The following is an 18,916-nucleotide window of genomic DNA, read 5'->3' on the forward strand; positions in this document are numbered from 1 at the left end:
GAGCCTGACGCGGGGCTCGAACTCACGGACCGCGAGATCGTGACCTGGCTGAAGTCGGACGCTTAACCGACTGCGCCACCCAGGCGCCCCGATCTCACTCTTTTTAAATGCCTGTGTAAAACTGTGTGTATGTGTGTACCACATCTTCATCCATTCATCTATCTATGGACACTTGGGTTGTTTCCATAACTTGGCTATTATAAACAATGCTGCAATAAACATAGGGACATACGTACCTTTTCAAATTAGTGTTTTCATTTCCTTTGGGCAAATGCTCACAAGTGGAATTACTAGATCATATGGTAGTTCTATTTTTAATACTGTTTTCCATAGTGGTTACACCAATTTACATTCCCACCAATAGTGGATAGGGGTTCCTTTTTCTCCACATCCTTGTCAACACTTGTTATTTCTTGTATTTTTTATTTTAGTCATCCTGACAAGTATAAATGTTGGTATTTTGATAGGAACTGCATTACATCTATAGATTGCTTTGGGTAGTACAGATATTTTAACAATATTGGTTCTTCCAATCCATGAACATAGAGTATCTTTCCATGGGTTTGTGTCACCTTCAATTTCTTTCATCAATATTAAGTAGATTTCAGGTCAGGATACAGGTCTTTCACCTCCGGTTAAAGTTATTCTTAAGTATTTTATTCTTTTTGTTGCAATTGTAAATGGGATTGTTTTCTTAATTTCTCTTTCTCCTACTCCATTATTAGTGTATAGATATGCAACAGATTCCTGTATGTAAATTTTTTATTCTATGACTTTACTGAATTCACTTATCACTTCTGATAGTTTTTGGGTGGAATCTTTATAAATTTCTCTCTATATATAGTATCAGGTCACCTGCAAATACTCAGTTTTACTTCTTTACCAGTTTGGATGACTTTTATTTCTTTTTCTCCATTGACTGCTTTGGGTAGGACTTCCAATACTATGTTGAATAAATATGGTAAGAGTGGACATTCTTATCTCTGATCTTAAAAGCAAGGGGCTCAGTTTTCACCATTGAGTATAATGTTAGCTGTGGGTTTTTCATATATAGGCTTTATTATGTTCAGGTATGTTCCCTCTAAACCTACTTTGCTGCGGGTTTTTATCATGAAGGGATGTTGTACTTTGTTAAATGCTTTTTTCTGCATCTGCTGAGATATGTTTTTTATCCTCCTCCTATTATAAATGTAATGTATCACTCACTGATTTGTGAATACTGACCCACTCTTTGCATCCCTGGAATAAATCCCACTTGTTGATGGTGAATGATTTTTATAATGTATTGTTGGATTCAGCTTGTTAATTATTTTGTTAAGGATTTTTATATCTACGTCCATCAGAGATACCGGGATGTAGTTTTCCTCTTTGGTAGTATCTTTACCTGACTTGGGAATCAGGGTAAAGCTAGCCTCATAGAATGATTTGGAAGCTTTCCTTCCTCGTATTTTTTGGAATAGTTTGAGAAGTATAGTTATTAACTCTTTAAATGTTTGGTAGAATTCACCTGAGAAACCATCTGGTTCAGGACTTTTTTTTGTTGTTGGGAGTTGTTTTTCTTTTTTTTAATTACTGATTCAATTTTATTGCTAGTAATCAGTCTGTTCACATTTTATTTCTTCCTGAGTCAGTTTTCAGGTTTTTATGTTTCTAGGAATTTCTTCTTTTTTTCTAGGTTGTCCAATTTGTTGGCATTGCAAATTATGTATTTTTTTTCTAAATGTTTATTTGAGAGAGAGAGAGTACGTGAGAGCAAGGGAGGGGCAGAGAGAGAGAGGGAAAGAGAGAATCTCAAGCAGACTCCACACTGTCAGCAGTAGAGCCCAATGCAGGACTCAGTCCCACAAACCATGAGATAATGACCTGAGCCAGAATCAAAGGTCAGATCCTAACCTACTGGCCACCCAGGTGCCCCCAAGATAGATATTTTCAATGCTGATAGGATTAAGGGGCTATTTGGAAATATTTCTGCAAAACCTTTAAAATAATGTATTTTGATCCAGTAGTACTAGTTATATGAATCACTTATAAAGAAAATGATATGGGCATCAAGATTTCTAAATGTCTAATTTTATTTAAAATGAAAGTTACAAAACAATCAAAACAGAAACACAAATTATGAAACACTGTGTGGTGAAAAGCCCTGTATCAAAAATACCAAAATAAAATAAAATACCAATAGGGAAAGAATCATTCTACTTTCATACAAGTATAATTTTAATATAAGTCTAGAACACATAGAAATACACCAAAATATTATTTTTTAAGATTTTATTTATTTATTTTTAGAAAGCAAGCATGAGCAGGGGAAAGGGGCAAAGGGAGACAAGAAGAATCTTAAGCAGGTTCCATGCTCAGCACAGAGTCCGACACAGGGCTCGATCCCACGACACCAGGATCGTGACCCGGGGATCATAACCCATGTGAAATCAGGAGTCAGAGGCTTACTGACTGAGCCACCCAGGTGCCCCTAAAGATTTTATTTTTAAGTAATCTCTACATCCAACGTGGAGCCTGAACTCACAACCCTAAGATCAATAGTCATGTGTTCTTCTGACTGAACCAGTCAGAAGCACCTATACCAAAATATCAAAAATTAGAATTATGGGTAGTACTTTTCTTCCTCTAAAATTTTTTCCTAGCTTTTTGATAAGAGTTTAATGCAAGATAAATAAAAAAGTAGTAATATTTTAAAATTATATATCAAAAAAACTCTGCCAACAATTTACTAGGTGCTGACTATATACATTTTACTATGGAAGGTGATATGATGAATACAAAAAGTGCTTACAATATTTCCTGATAATCAAAAACAATCTAGGGGGAGTAAGGAGGCATCCAAAGTATGTACCTAGTGTCTGGTATAAGAGAAGTTCATGTATTAAACTAGACTGGAGAAGGCCCCCCACGCTTTGAGCAAAGCTAAGGGAGTTTGCCTCATATTGAATAAGAGGCTTTTCAAATAATAGTTAACTTTTACCCCCTATTTCTCAGTAAGCCATCAGCAGGAGCTGTTAATGAAAAATAAAAGCAAATGTTCTCTGCTACTTGCTAATGGTATGATATTAGACTTTAAGTTTGGATTCTATAATTTAATAATTCAAGATGTTAATATTTCATGAGCCAGCAAATCTCAAAATATAATTTGAGAGATCAGAATGGGATGCCAACAATTTAATAGTAAGAAAAAAGGGGAAAAAGGAGGAAGAGATACTCATTATTACATGCCTATATTTTTCTCTTTTGTTTGAATTAGTATCAAAGAATTTGTGGAACCATTCTCAATTTGCTATGCTTCTTTATACAGTCACATCCCTTCTTTAATATAAAAGATAATGGTATCAAAAGAAATCAACTAAAAATGTCCAAATGAGTTATTTTTATTAACCTAAGCATCTTATTCTAAGCAGCACTTTCTTAGGTAAGTTTTCTAATACATGTATTAAAAGAACATGATTAATTTGGGGTAAGGGACATTACATATGTTTGGCAAGGCCTTTCCTGGATCAAAGCATGACTTCTCAGAATCCTTCTCCTTGTATCTCTTCCCCAGCCTTAACCTAAATTTTAACATAACATATTCTAGAACTCAATAAAATAATCTATTTTTATTTATAAAATATCTTCAATATAAAATACCTTCAGAATCAGAACCACATTAAGCCACTGAAAAGCAAGCTCTAAATTTCATAATATAATTTGTCACACAAACAGGACGCTTACTAAAAGATGAAGGATGGTGCTATTAATAATTATGCTACAAAAAGCCTATCCTAAATCCTACAGTATGTCTTTTCAATCTCTTAAATTACTTCCAACTGCTTTGTGTTCAGGCTAGCTTCAACCACCAATAGAACGTTATCCTGGAACTTCTGCTCAAGTAGCCGAAAACCTGGAGTTTAAGTTAACCTAGCTATATTTTTTCTCTTCCATCTTAATCTGGGATTCCTTCTGGAATCCTTCTGGAATTTATGAAGAGACTAAATACCAGGAAAACAAACAGATCTAAAAGGATTTTTAAAATAACATCTTAAAAAAAGATATCCTGCCAGTGTTTAATACCTGAAGAATAATCTGCTGTTGTATATAGTATGGAGTGAAGGTGTGAAATGCCTAGTTCTGAATGATGAGGAAGTGATATAGCAGATAAATCTAAGAAATATGGATGGATATGATGGAATGCAAAGCCTAGCAAATATATAGTAAGGAATTACCTCAACATATATATAATATATAATTTTCTTCAGTTTAAAAAGAATTTGTAAAGTGTTTTGGTGGGTAGGGGAAAGAGATCTGCACTATATATGATTAAAGTTAGTACACAGCATAATAAATGGTACAAGCACACTCAATTATTACTGAAAGTATAAGTAAGGTATTTTAGCCAGAAGCATTAAAATAAGTTAGGTCCCCCTCTTTGATAACAAAACTAGTAGAAATTACCACATTTCATGTATTATTTCTTATATTAACATATTTCTTATATTTAATAATAATACAAATACTTGTAAGAATGTACATAAAGGCATTTTTCCTAAAAATGACTTCATAAAATAAAACCATTATATTGATATAAATATATATAGATACAGATAGTAACAGTCATATCTTTACTTACTTGTCCAGCCTTTGAACATCTGCATAAAAGATGACATAAATGTGGATGATGCCTTTGGAAGATTAGTGGATATCATGAAGAGACTTAATACTACCTGGAACACCCAGGTTTAAGGCACAGCATGACATAAGTACTGGAACAATACAGCAATGTATTTACCAAAGCTAAACATGTGAAAACTGGTAGGTACCTTTGGATGTAACTGAATAGAGGCTATGAAAATTCTTAATTAGAGTTCCTAGCTTTTAGGACTTAAGTTCTAAATAACTCATACACAATTAATGCTCTTATCCTAGCACTAACCAGCTTTTACAATGTACTGTCTTCTGAAAAAAATAAAATATTTACTGCATATCTTTCACTCTAATTATCTAAAAGTAACTGTGGCATGCAGATTTGTGTTCTCCTTTCCAGAGTGTGTACAAAAATGGGAAAGCAAGTACCTAGCCATGAATTACATTACCCAGATCACCATCACCTTCGTAGCCAAAAGCTTCTAAGAAGTAGGTACTACTCCATTCTCTCTATCCTTCCACCCACTGAATGCAAACAACATTGCGGCTCTAGAGGAAAGAGGGTCCAAAAACTGGAAGGAGCATGATCCCTGAATCACTATATGAAAGAAAGATGTCTACCACTAATTCTGGTACAGAATGATTAGAGAATGAGAAATTATGTCTATCATGCATTTGAATTTTAACTTTTATAGCATGTAGAATTACTCTTATATAGCTGCTAAATTGTTAAGAACAGGTTAAAATACCACAAAGTTAATTTCAGAGAGACATTCTAATTATGTGTAAAAAAAAAACAAAAAACAAACCCAAAACCCTACTTTTAAGTAAAAACCCTACTTTTAAGTGAATATCAACCTATCATTTGAGGATTTTCAAATGGTTATGAAATAAAATAAGCAGTTTACATTTACTGCCCTAAAACATTCTGTATATATTACTTTTCATTCTAAGAAAGTGGGGGAAATCAAGACTAAAGTGCTTTGAAAAAAACAACTAATTAAAATACTATGTAACAAAACACACACAAAAACTGGACACAAAGTTTATGTTTAGAACTTCCTTACTCTTCTTCTCAAACAACCTAAGAGTTTTAAGGCTCTAAATTGTGAAATATTCTGACCAGTTCTTATCCTTGTAGAAATTACGAGCAGGGGACATCCATGGAAGTGTATATTGAGACTGCTTTCTATTGGGAGAGTAATTCATCCCTGGCCCTCTTCTCAAAATAGGCAGAGCTAGCAATGTCCATCTCATCAAGGATCTTAACACTTACTGAAACTTTCAAGCTTTGCAATGAACATTTAGAAATTCAAACGTTATTATATTAACACTTTTATCCATTTTAGTAATTACTCAGTGATGCATGCAATTTCCATGAAATCATTACATAACTTATCAATTCAAACACAAGTTAACAGGTAAGATTTAATAAATGAACTCAAAGGTGCTTTTTCACTTTCTTTGGTGTAGTCACAGAGTAAAATGCACTCAGCTAAATCTTGTGGAAGAATTCCTCTGCATTTTATATGTTGAGATTTGGCAACAACTCCATTTGTAAATTAGAGACTAGGAAAAAATCAATGTCCTTTAAAAGTCCAAGTTTTCTTTACATCAGAACAAAGCTCCCTCTTTGACAAACTATTCTCTAAGACACCCATATTTCTTTCCAATTATATTTCTTTTTAAGTTTTTTATTTATTTAAGAGAGGAAGTGAGTGGTAGAGGGGCAAAAAGAATCCCAAGCAGGCTCCGTGCTAATCACACAGGGCTCAATCCCACAAACCATGAGATCATGACCTAAGCCAAAATCAAGAGTCGGCTATTCAACCAAGTGAGCCACCCAGACACATGGCAATCATATTTAAATGGATAAAACCAGTTTTCCTTTCAGAGTCAGAGAAAGACAGATACCATACGCTTTCACTCATATGTGGATCTTGAGAAACTTAACAGAAGACCATGGGGGAGGGGAAGGGGGAAAAAAGTTAGAGAGAAAGAGGTAAACAATAAGAGACTCCTGAATAATGAGAACAAACTGAGGGTTGATGGGGGGGGGGGGAGTGGGTGATGGGCATTAAGGAGGGCACTTGTTGGGATGAGCACTGAGTGTTGTATGGAAACCAATTTGACAATAAATTATATTTTAAAAAAAATCAAAGAGAAGACTAAACTGTGTCATTATGTACATTTGATTTACAGTCTGACTCCAATTTCTTATTTATAGAAGTTACTATTAGTACACTAAGATGATTACTATTAATCTATAGTTTCTCATGACATATTATCAGATCATTTGATTAGTAGGATGGATTTCCTTTCCCTTGTATGATTAGAAATCTATGAAGGCAAGGATCGGGCAAGTTTAGTTCATTTATATCTCTAGCACCTAACCCAATGCCTGAAATAATCGGCTTTTGGTGAATTTTTGTTGAATGAATAAAATGTAAATCCAACGTTTTTAGCTGATATCTGAAGGTACAAAATTCAAATGACAATGGATTATAGACACTCATTTAAATGCTGACTAAGCTCATAACTACTACAATGACAAATATCCATTACATTAAGTAGCATGAATGCTCCAAAATTCAACATGTGTTTCAAAGTCAAAATGCCCACACCAAATTATTCCCATACCTATCCTCCAACACCTCTCCTCATGCAAATTTTCTTTCAGTGAACACCACCATGTCAAACAACTAGAAATTATCTTAGATTCCTTCCTTTTTCTCATCTTTCAGAATCATTCCAAAGCCTTAATATTTATAGAATCTGTCAGTTCCTCTTCATCCTCACTGATACTCTATAAATTTGAACTTGCATTTCTTTCCAATCGGATCAGTAAAAAAACTAGATTAGTAAGAAAAAAAGTCTGATTCAAGCCCTACACCCTCCAAATCATTATCTAATCTGCATCCAGAAAAGTATTTCTAAAAATGCTAATACGATGAAGTCTTTTTCTTTGTAAAATGCCATCAATTTCATAAAAAGTCAAAACAATCAATGTTCATAATCTAACCTCTCTCAGCTCTATTTTTACTAGAATATCTTATGCCATCTGTGGTCAGAGGTATAGATCTCATCTTGTCCTGTTTCTACTGTAAGAAATACTCTCTGCCACTGCACAGCTAATTCCTACTCCTCTGTCAAGTCTCAGTTCAAGTTTTATCTATTCAGGCAAGGCCTTCCATGACCCTGTTTCTAGACAGGCCTAAGTGAACTTTTAGTGTTTTCAACCCACCCTGTATATCCCTTTCACTAAAGCAGTCTATTACATCTTTTTCCCATGAGAATATATTCCATGAGGATGAAAGTGTGGTTTTAGTTTTGAATATAAAGCCTTGGATTATAGGAGGTACACAAATCTCTATTTAGCTAGTGAAATGGATTCTTTACAATTCTGATCGGGAGAAAAGATAAGACGACAGTAAAGTCATAAATAGTTGTAGGAATCAAGGATGCTGAATAAACAAAAGAAATCAGGTCCTTTAATACAAATTTTATCAAAGCCTTCACATTTTGTACCTCTCCAAAGGGGAAGGGATATGGTCCTTTTCCAAACACACTGAATACAGAAGTCCTCCTTTGGGGAAGCATTTCAAAAACACCTATCTATTTTTATTTCAGATAATAAACAAGAAAGACAGGAAGGTAAAGAGCACTCAGGTTCAAAAACACTTAACATTTTACAACCACACTTGTTTCTTTTTGTTTCTCTTTCAGTTTCAGTTGTAGCACCCCACATACACCTCTCTAATCCCATTCTCTTTATCCTATCTTCTCAGTAAGTAACCAGTATCAACAACTTGATTTTAAATAATCTCATGTACGTGTTTATGCTTTACATAAGTGGAACAATGTATTATGTATCATTCTGTAGCTTGCTTTCTCCTTTAAAAACACACTCCAAAGGTAAGAGAATTAAAAGCAAAAATGAAGTATTGGGACCTCATCAAGATAAAAAGCTTCTACACTGCAAAGGAAACAATCAACAAAACTAAAAGGCAACTGACGGAATGGGAAAAGATATCTGTAAATGACATACCGGATAAAGGGCTAGTATCCAAAATCTATAAAGAACTCACCAAACTCCACACTTGAAAAACAAATAATCCAGTGAAGAAATGGGCAGAAAACATGAATAGACACTTCTCTAAAGAAGGCATCCGGATGGCCAACAGGCACGTGAAAAGATGCTCAACGTCACTCCTCATCAGGGAAATGCAAATCAAAACCACACTGAGATACCACCTCATCCAGTCAGAATGGCTAACATGAACAAATCAGGAGGCTATAGATGCTGGAAAGGATGTGGAAAAACGGGAACCGTCTTGCACTGTTGGTGGGAATGCAAACTGGTGCAGCCGCTCTGGAAATCAGTGTGGAGGTTCCTCAAAAAATTCAAAATAGATCTACCCTATGACCCAGCAATAGCACTGCTAGGAATTTACCTAAGGGATACAGGAGTGCTGATGCATAGAGGCACTTGTACCCCAATGTTTATAGCAGCACTTTCAACAATAGATAAATTATGGAAAGAGCCTAAATGTCCATCAACTGATGAATGGATAAAGAAGTTGTGGTTTATATATACAAGGGAATACTACTTGGCAATGAGAAAGAATGGAATATGGCCTTTTGTAGCAACGTGGATGCAACTGGAGAGTGTTATGCTAAGTCATACAGAGAAAGAGAGATACCATATGTTTTCACTCTTGTGTGCATCCTGAGAAACTTAACAGAAGACCATGGGGGAGGGGAAGGGGGGGGTAAAGTTACAGAGAGGGAAGGAGGCAAACCATAAGAGACTCTTAAAAACTGAGAATAAACTGAGAGTTGATGGGGGTGGGAGGGAGGGAGGAGAAAGTGGGTGATGGGCACTGAGGAAGGCACCTGTTGGGATGAGCACTGAGTGTTGTATGGAAACAAATTTGATAATAAATTTCGTATTAAAAAAATAAAAATAAAAAAAAAGAAAATGCATTTCTGAAATATATCCATAATGGTGCCTAGAGCTCTAGTTCAATCACTATAGAGAATTTAAGTGTTCCAATATACCACATTTTATTTATCAATTGTCATTTTCATAAACATTTAGGGTTTTTTTAAATTTTTTGCTGTTACAAACAAAACAGCAATAAAAATTCAGCATTTGCCTCCTTTATATATACCAAAATTTCTCTAGAGGTTACATCTAGGAATTGAATTGCTTTTCTTCAAAGTAATTTTTTTCTTCAAAAAAAAAAAAAAAAGTGGCTTCCACAGTGTAGGTACTCCTTATATATTTACCAAATGAATGCAAAATGGATAGGTCATTCAACTTTTCTTAATACTGCAAAATTTTTCTCCAAAGGGGTTATTTCATATTTATACTCAGAACAGTTGGCACTCTAGTGCCTTACTGACTCTTAGCATCTTCCATCCTTTTAATGTTACTCAATCTGATGAGTGTGACACAGTGTTTTATACTGTTACAGCCAAAATTTTATTCTCTCATCCTCAGTACTTTATTTGAATGGGCTCTTATTTCCTATCACATGCTCTAATTGATTATTACTGCTATACAGAAGGCTGATTTTTTTTTAATGTTTATTTTCTCTTTAGGAATTGTGCCCAATGAACACTTTCATTAGTTCTAATGGTCTACAAAGACCATTTATCCCAAAATTTCTACAATTATGTATTCTGTGAATATAAATAATATTATATCTCCCTTACCTACATAAGGAACTTCTCTCTTGTTCCTAATTCACCAAGAGTTATTGTTCATCACAAGCATCACCTAAATTTTATCAAATGCTTTTTCTAAACATTTCGCATCAGTTCAGATAAGGCTCGGTTCCCGCTTCCATTTGGTATATTATAGTAAAAGATTTGCTAATACTAAACTATCCTTGCATTTGTAAGATAAAACCTCTAGGTCTTAAAAATGTATTGACCTCAAATTGTTAATATTTTTATTTAATTTTCTACCACTTTTTCTATTTAATTTCCATTTCTACTTTAATTATCTTTCTTCCTAAGTACTTTCAGATTTGCTGTTTCTTCTAGTTTCTACTGCTTTTGCTGATATTAATACATTTAAGACAGTATATTTATTTAAGTAGTACTTTAGCTGGTCCCACTATTTTTACTAGCAGTACTTTCACTAACATTCACTCATCAACTCTGTATATTTCCTCTTTATCACATGAATTACTCAAAAGTACCTTTTTACATTTGTAAGTATAATTTAGAAGGGGAATTTATTTTTTGTATTTCAATATTACATGTACTGGAGTCAGACAATAGGATCAAGTATTCCTTGATGAAGTATTTCAAGATTTTTTTAATCCTCCCTGTTCTGCAGTTTTACTATACTATTAAGAGCTATGTAATTATTTTCACTTACCTTGCTCACTTCTGAGAACAAACTCTAGATCTGAGGAAATATGTCAAAGAAATTTTTCCAAAATTATCTCTTCAAAAAACAATGTCTTTTCTATTCCCTTTGACTTCCTCCTCTGGCATATTCTGGAACCCTTCAGAGCTGCTCTTTCCTATTTACTTCTCTGGGCTACATTATAAATGAATGCCTAATGAAAGTCAATTCCTGAATTCTACATTTGATGGCATCCATTTCCTTCAGCAAAACTAATTTACTAAATTTACCCCCTTTCTGTGTTACATACAGTTTCTTCTTTCATCTCTCCAGTATCTTAAATATACTTATTTATTTCTTTTACTACTCATCCCTCCCCATCTAAAGTTTTTGTGATCACCTCTGCTCATTGTGGCCACTCCACTGCAGAACCAGATCATATAATGTGGGCTTAGAACTTCCTGCTCTAGGGTAATATTGTGAATTTTTATTTTTATTTTTTTTAATTTTTTTTCAACGTTTTTTATTTATTTTTGGGACAGAGAGAGACAGAGCATGAACGGGGGAGGGGCAGAGAGAGAGGGAGACACAGAATCGGAAACAGGCTCCAGGCTCCGAGCCATCAGCCCAGAGCCTGACGCGGGGCTCAAACTCACAGACCGCGAGATCGTGACCTGGCTGAAGTCGGACGCTTAACCGACTGCGCCACCCAGGCGCCCCAGTATTGTGAATTTTTAAAGACCCAGTCACCATAAGTGAAGCAGACATTTCAATCCAGGTCCTGGTTTTAAGAACTGTCTGCCTTCTCCCTTTCTTTAGCCCTTGATTTCCCATTAATGAGGTTTAGAGCAAGTTATTATCCAAATGAAGACCCTCCTGAGTATTAAAAAGGTCTCTACTATTAATAACTACATAGACAATAAGCATAAACTAGGGGTTTGAAAGGTATCCTGAGATATACGATCACCCTAAACAGAAGCTTTAGCTTATGTGGCAGTTATCAGTGGCTTTCTTCAGACTCCTTTGCAAGTGTAGAGACTCATGTTAGGCCCTGGCTTCATGTAATTAGCCTGACTCTATTCCTCTATGTTTCATGAAACATTTTTATTCCTTTTAACACACAAGAACCAAACTCTTGGCTACAAGTACCTGCTTCTCTACACTAAACCCAATACTACTTATCATTATATGTTATCTTCTACTTTAAGCACAGAAACATTTAGTTTCTAAACTCATTAATGTCTGCATTCTTTTTTTAAAATTTTATCTATCATTACTTTCTGTTTGAAATGAGGTAATAAACAGCAAGATTAGTGTGCTACTTTCAACAAAAGAATCTTATCAATTTTTTAAACATGTATTCCCTTTATTCAGCAACTACTTTCAGGAATTTGTTACAAAAACACTCCCACATGTAGATTTCAGGAGGATATAGGAGGATTCAAAGAAGTACTATTTTTTATAGAATAAAACTATTCTAGTTTATATGGATAGTAAATTAGTTTTAGTAGTATAGTTTGTACCTTACTTCTTTTTTAAGAATAAAGCAACCCAAATAAAAACTGTTTAAATAAATCATGGCCAAGCCAAGTTAAGAAACAGTATGCAAACATTAAAAATTACAAAGTAAATTCAGAGGAAAAAAATCCCACAACAGAATGCTGAATGAAAAATAAAAATCACAGAAGTTTGTAGATTAATTTGAACATAGCTAGGAAACAAAAATATAATATGAATAATAAAAAATTATACCAAAGTAAAAAATGTTTGAGGCAGAGGTCAAGGAAGAATAGAGACAAAAAGTTGAAAAGGTGGGTTAAAACCAAATTATGGAAAGCATTAGTGTCTGAACTACTTATCTTTACCTTTCACAAAATGTGCGTTCAAAAGAATTTAAGCAAAGATTGTTAGTATGAAGTACCATTAGGGAAGAGTAATAAGAATAAAAAATATAGAACTCTGGACAAAAATGAAAAATTTGTTTTAGTTCCTGTTTGTTTCAAATACTAGGCCAGATTTTATTGACATTAAATTTTAAGGATTTTGGGGGTGCACGGTTGGCGCAGTTGGTTAAGCATCCAACTTCGGCTCAGGTCATAATCTCACGGTCTGTGGGTTCCAGTACTGCATTGCACTCTGTGCTGACAGCTCAGAGCCTGGAACCTGCTTCAGATTTTGTGTCTCCTTCTCTCTGTCTGCCCCTCCCCCTGCTTGTGCTCGTTGTCTCTCAAAAATAAACAAACATTTAAATATTAAAGATGTTTTCATATTTTTTAAAAAGCTGGTATTGACCTTTAATACTATATACATTAAAAGTCTTTATATATACAAATATCTTGCAAAATAAAGTTTTACGTGAAAAAAATGAAAGCAAAGTACAGAAATGCAATGTTTAAATTTACACATAAAAATAAACTTCCTTCATTTTTCTACTTGTGTTTCCACCTAAAGGTGGAAAGCCATAAGGCAGATCTCAAAAATAAAACATCTATTATTTTTAAATCTTATTTATGTAACTTATAGTTTGTTCATTCCTTCAGATAACTGGAAGTTCAGTGTTTCTTTTACCATTAGCATCATCACACTATTCCACCTCCCTCCCTTCCCACACAAATTCCAAGACTCCTGATCATATCAATCTGGTTACATACATAAAAAGCAGTAAAGACTAAACTCCCTTAACGCAAAAGGATATACAGGGAGAAAATAAAAAGTATACTAAATAAAAAGTTGTAAGAGTAAATCTGTTTCATAAATTACCTAATTTAAAAAGAAATTTTAATGTTTATTTTTGAGAGAGTGTGTGAGCTAGGGCGGGACAGAGAGAGAGGGAGACACAGAATCTGAAGCAGGCTCCAGGCTCTGAGCTGTGAGCACAGAGCCCAACACAGGGCTCGAACTCATGAACCGTGAGATTATGACCTGAGCCAAAGTCAGACACTAAACCGACTGAGTCACTCAGGCACCCCCATAAATTACCTAATTTTAAAGAAATTAAAAATGAAGTATCAAAAATGAGCAAATAGTGAATAAACATATATAACTTTAATCAATCACTGGTGATCAAAGAAATGCAAATTATTCTGGATTACAATTTTCACATATGTTATCAAATAATTCCTAAATTTAAGTGTTGCTAGGCACACTTCTGGTGAAAGATACACCAGTAAAATTTTGGGGGGAGTAATATGATATTTATCACAGAGTTAAGAAATACCCTTTCACCAAATTACTTTACCTCTAGTGTTTTAAAATGAAAAAAAGAGGGGCTCCTGGGTGGCTCAGTTGGGTAAGCGTCTGACTTTGGCTCAGGTCATGATGTCTCAGTTTATGAGTTCGAGTCCCACATTGGGCTTTGTGCTCACAGCTCAGAGCCTGGAGCCTGCTTCAGATTCTGTGTCTCCCTCTCTCTCTGCCCCTCCCCTGGCTTGCACTCCGTGTCTGTCTCTCTCTCTCTCTCAACAATAAACCTTAAAAATATTTTTTTAAGTAAATAAATAAAATGAAAAAAGATCTGAAGACATAAACATGAACAATGAATAAATTCTATAACAGTAAAAAAAAATGTAAGGACGTACTAAAAGAATTGTAAAATAAGGTTTATCCTTATAATGAATTAGTTAGAGGTCAATAAATAAGAGCTTTTGCAGAATATTTAATATTTGTTAACGAGAGGAGAAAGGTTATAAAATCACATACACACATAAAATAATCATGAACTATTAATTGTGGTTATTCCTAGTTCACTACATAGGAATTCTATTTTATAGACTTTTTTCTTTTAAATATTGTTCAATACACATATGTTACTTATATTAAGTGAAATTCTAAAAAATAGACTACAGCAATAAATCTTCTCTTAGGCAGCTATCATATGCAAGTCATTTTACTCAGTACACTGTAATCGAAAAGTGCATCTTACCATTAAACAAAATGCCTTTGTGACAGTGTTTACAAAACAAGTAAAACAAAGACAAACTTAAACTTCTTAATTATACCATCAGCAGAAATATATAAAACATCACTTAATAGGTTCCACATAGATTACTGACTATATTGCTTTGTAAATAAAACAAAAATACTTAAAATTTACCTGCATTGCACTTTTCCCCAATTTCACCACTTCAAATAGTGTGACAGGCTCCCCTTCACCATTCTGTTGAGGGTGCCCATTAGCTCTTCCACGGCCTGTTCCTCTAACAGTAGCTTCAATTCTACTCTTCTCTCCTGGAGATTTTCGAGGTTTCTTGTTTGTAGACTGAATAAAAGATGAGGAAAAAATTCAATTAAATACAGGTACACTTTGCTTTTATGCAAAGTACCAGTGAAAGGTACTAAGAACTACTACACATAAGAGACTTAATTCCTGACCAAAGGAAGCTTTACAATTTGTTTTCCATAAATTAAAGTGCAAATGGTAGTTTAAGCTATATAAGACAGGAAAATTTATAAAAAGATTTAGTGTTTTACACAATAATGCCAATGCTGAAGATTTTAATCACGCCCTCTTTTGACATCTCCCTCTTTATACTTTCAATTCTTTCCTATTTCTTCAGAAACTTTATTCAATAAAACATTGCTTGGAAATACTGTATATTCAACTTCTTTCTCTACAGAGGTCCTCAAATATTTCTTATCTAGTCATGTAACAAATATATAGTGAACATACTTATAACTATTCTAGGTACTAGAAATTCAACAATAAATAAAACAAATATTCCTGCCTGACAGAATTTACTCTTCAATTAACATCACATCCCATCTGTAAATCTGTTTTTTTACAAAAAAACTGAAGACAGTACAGAACATTTCCAAATACATCATATCCACTTACCCTTATTATTACCTACTTACCACTTGTATGGTACATCTGATACAGATAGTGAACAAATACTGATAGATTAACAAAAGTCCATACTTAGTTCAGATTTTCTTAGGTTTTTGCCTTATGACCTTTTTATGTTCCAGAACTGCATCCAGGATACCGTATTACATTTATGTCATGTCTCCCTAAGCTCCTGTTGGCTTTGACAGGCTTTCCCTGGTTTTATGGTGACTTTGACAGTTTTGAGGATTACTGGTCAGGTGTTTAAACAACGTTCCTCAACTAGGTTTTGTCTGATGTTTTTCTCATCACTACACTGGGGTTAAGGGTTTTAAGAGGAAGATGTAAGAGATAAAGTGTTATTTTTATGACCTCATATCAAAGGTATATACTGTCATAATGATTTCTTACTGTAAATGTTGACCTTAATCATTTGACTGAGGCGATATTTGTTAGATTTCCCCACTGTAAAGTTACTTTCCCTCCTCTTTCCAATGTACCTTTGGAAGAAAGACAGTATGTGCATCCCACATTTAAGGGGCAGGGAGTTATACTCCACCTTCTTGGGTGGTGGGGGGGTGGGTAGTATCTACACAAATTACTTAGGAATTTTTAGTATGGGATTTTTGTCTGTTCTCACTCATTTATTCAATTATTTAAAGTAATGGACTCATCAAAATTTATTTTATACTTTGGGGTACACTTCAACACTTTTATTCTGTTGCTCAGCCTGTTTCAGCTCTGACCACTGGGAAATCTTTCATGGCTCCTGCATTTATTTCACATATTCTCATCTATGTGTGTCTTACTGTTTACCTTCCGGCAGCACAATATTCTGCAGGCTCATCTTGTATATCCCCTTCCTCAATTTTAGAACCAACCAATATTCCAAGGAGCTCTGGTTCCTTTTACTGGAGAATGACATTAGAGATGAAGATCTGGGCTAGGTTTTGCTCCTTGATACTGTGTCCTTCTTCTAGGCTCTTAAGCAGACAAAGAAATACATGTTCCATAGACATACACATAACTATAAATATCTCCGTATGTAATGATATATTATCTATGTTAAGCTAAATATAAATTCATATTGGTATGTCCACCTCTAATCCATTACCATAAGTACGCATCTTCTGCATTACTAATCAATATGGTCCCGCCTCAACAGTGAGAAACCTGGTGCCCACTGGTATACAAATATAATAGTATTAGAGCTGTTAAATCATACCCCAACAGAAACAATTTTATTAACTAGATTACATTGCTTATATATACAATGTAGTTTCTTTGATTTTAGTCTTACAGATTCATATCAAAAGTTACTTAAGTCAGCAACTTCCTGCCCAACTTCCCTCAGTGACATTGTTTCAAATACTTCAAACAGCATTAGAATGCTTTATCATATTCTACATTCCATCCTGGTATCCACTTAAACTCCTAAGTGACTTTTTAAAATCTGTATTCATAAAATTCACTTTTTCTGTAAAGTTCAATGAGTTTTAACAAATGCATAGTGCCATGTATGTACAATATGGTATCGCAGGAAAGCGTTTCACCACCTTAAAAAATCCCTGTGCTTCTCCCATTCAATCCTCCCACTTCTCTTTGGCAAACAATGAATTCTTTTACCTAACTATAGGTTTGGCTTTTATAGAAAGTCATATAATTAAATCATATATTATGTAGCCTCTTCAGACTGGTATCTTTCCCTTTAACAATATGCATTTAAGATTTATGAATGTTTTTTAGTGGCTAAATAGCTAAATTTTTAATTCCTAAATAATATTCCATTGTATGAAATGTACACATTCTGTCACCCATTTACCCAATGATGGACATCTTGGTCACCATTTCTTGACAATTAGGAATAAAGCTGCTATATGTATTCACGTGCAGGATTTTGTGCAGACATAATTTTCAAATGAGTTATGTAAGCATCTAGAAGCATGATTATTGAATCATATGATAAAACCACGTTTAGCTTTGTAAAAAACTGCCAAACTGTTTTCCAAAGTAGCTGTAACATTTTGCATTGCCACCAGCAATGAATGAGAGTTCTTGATGCTTTGTACCTATGTCAGGTTTTTGGATTTCAGCCATTATAATAGGTATAAAGTTGTTGTCTCATTGTTGTCTTAATTTGCAATTCCAGAATGACAAATGATTAAGGACTTTTTAATAATTAATCATTCTTGACATTAAATTTTTCTGTTCCAATTACTGGAACAGATACTGTCTTCTAACTACACTCTGATTCTGTATACTTGTACTCTCTAACATGGTAACCACTACTCTCATGTAGCAAATTGAGCACTTGAAATATAACTAGTCAAAAACGAAATGTGCAGTAAGTATAAAATATCCTCAAGATTGTAAAGATTTATGAAAAATCACATATGAAATCTCATTTATAATGCTATATTGACTACATGATGAAATAACATATTATACTGATTAAATTAATTGCATTACCCATTTTTTTTTGTAACTCACTAGAAAATATTAAGTTGCAGATGCAGCTCATATTCTATTTCTGCTGAATAATTCCACACTATTCTAATACTATAAACACATTAATTCTTGTAATACAAACCTAATCCCATCACTTCCCTGTTTATTTCTCTGCTCTTTAGTCACCCTCATAACCAGCAATCAATAAAAAATCCAAACTCCTCAGCATGGCAAATAAAGTTATCATTTACTACCTGTTCAGTCATCTACCATATCAGCTCCCTCTTTACAGGATGATAAATTTTAAGTTGCCTAAATCCAGCATTATTTCACACATTCATTCTTTTTAGCTGGACTCTAGATTTTGGCTCCTCCTAATAAGTCTTGTTTCTGTGCTCACTCTTTAGAGTGATAGGATTTTCCCAGTATTGTGTATGCACACAAGTGTGTGTGTGCACGTATATGTAGGCACGTGTGTGTGTGTGTGTGTGTGTGTGTGTGTGTGTGTGTGTGATGAGAGCAAGGGGGAAATGTTATTTTTCCTCATTAAATAATACATTCACAAGGCCCAAAATTTAAAAGGTGATTAAACTTTAATGAAAACATGCCCACTCCTGCCCTCAAGCCACCATCTACTTTCCTAAGAG

General features: G+C 34.2%; 1 protein-coding gene across 2 annotated transcripts in view; it reads right to left on the minus strand.

Moving 5' to 3' along the window:
- Positions 1 to 18,916, minus strand: part of STAG1 (STAG1 cohesin complex component) — a 408,272-nt gene that overhangs the window by 254,739 nt on the left and 134,617 nt on the right. Inside the window, exons 2-3 of one of the 2 annotated variants that reach the window (XM_058732365.1) lie at positions 16,703 to 16,804; positions 15,090 to 15,254 (exon numbers count right to left, since the gene is read on the minus strand). In XM_058732365.1, coding sequence (XP_058588348.1) covers positions 15,090 to 15,095 — 6 coding nt within the window. In that variant the 5' untranslated portion in view covers positions 15,096 to 15,254; positions 16,703 to 16,804. The remainder of the gene's footprint in view (positions 1 to 15,089; positions 15,255 to 16,702; positions 16,805 to 18,916) is intronic. The other variant, XM_058732364.1, reaches the window with a different exon arrangement.

Source organism: Neofelis nebulosa, chromosome 5, assembly GCF_028018385.1.
Source record: "Neofelis nebulosa isolate mNeoNeb1 chromosome 5, mNeoNeb1.pri, whole genome shotgun sequence".
NCBI lineage: Eukaryota > Metazoa > Chordata > Mammalia > Carnivora > Felidae > Neofelis > Neofelis nebulosa.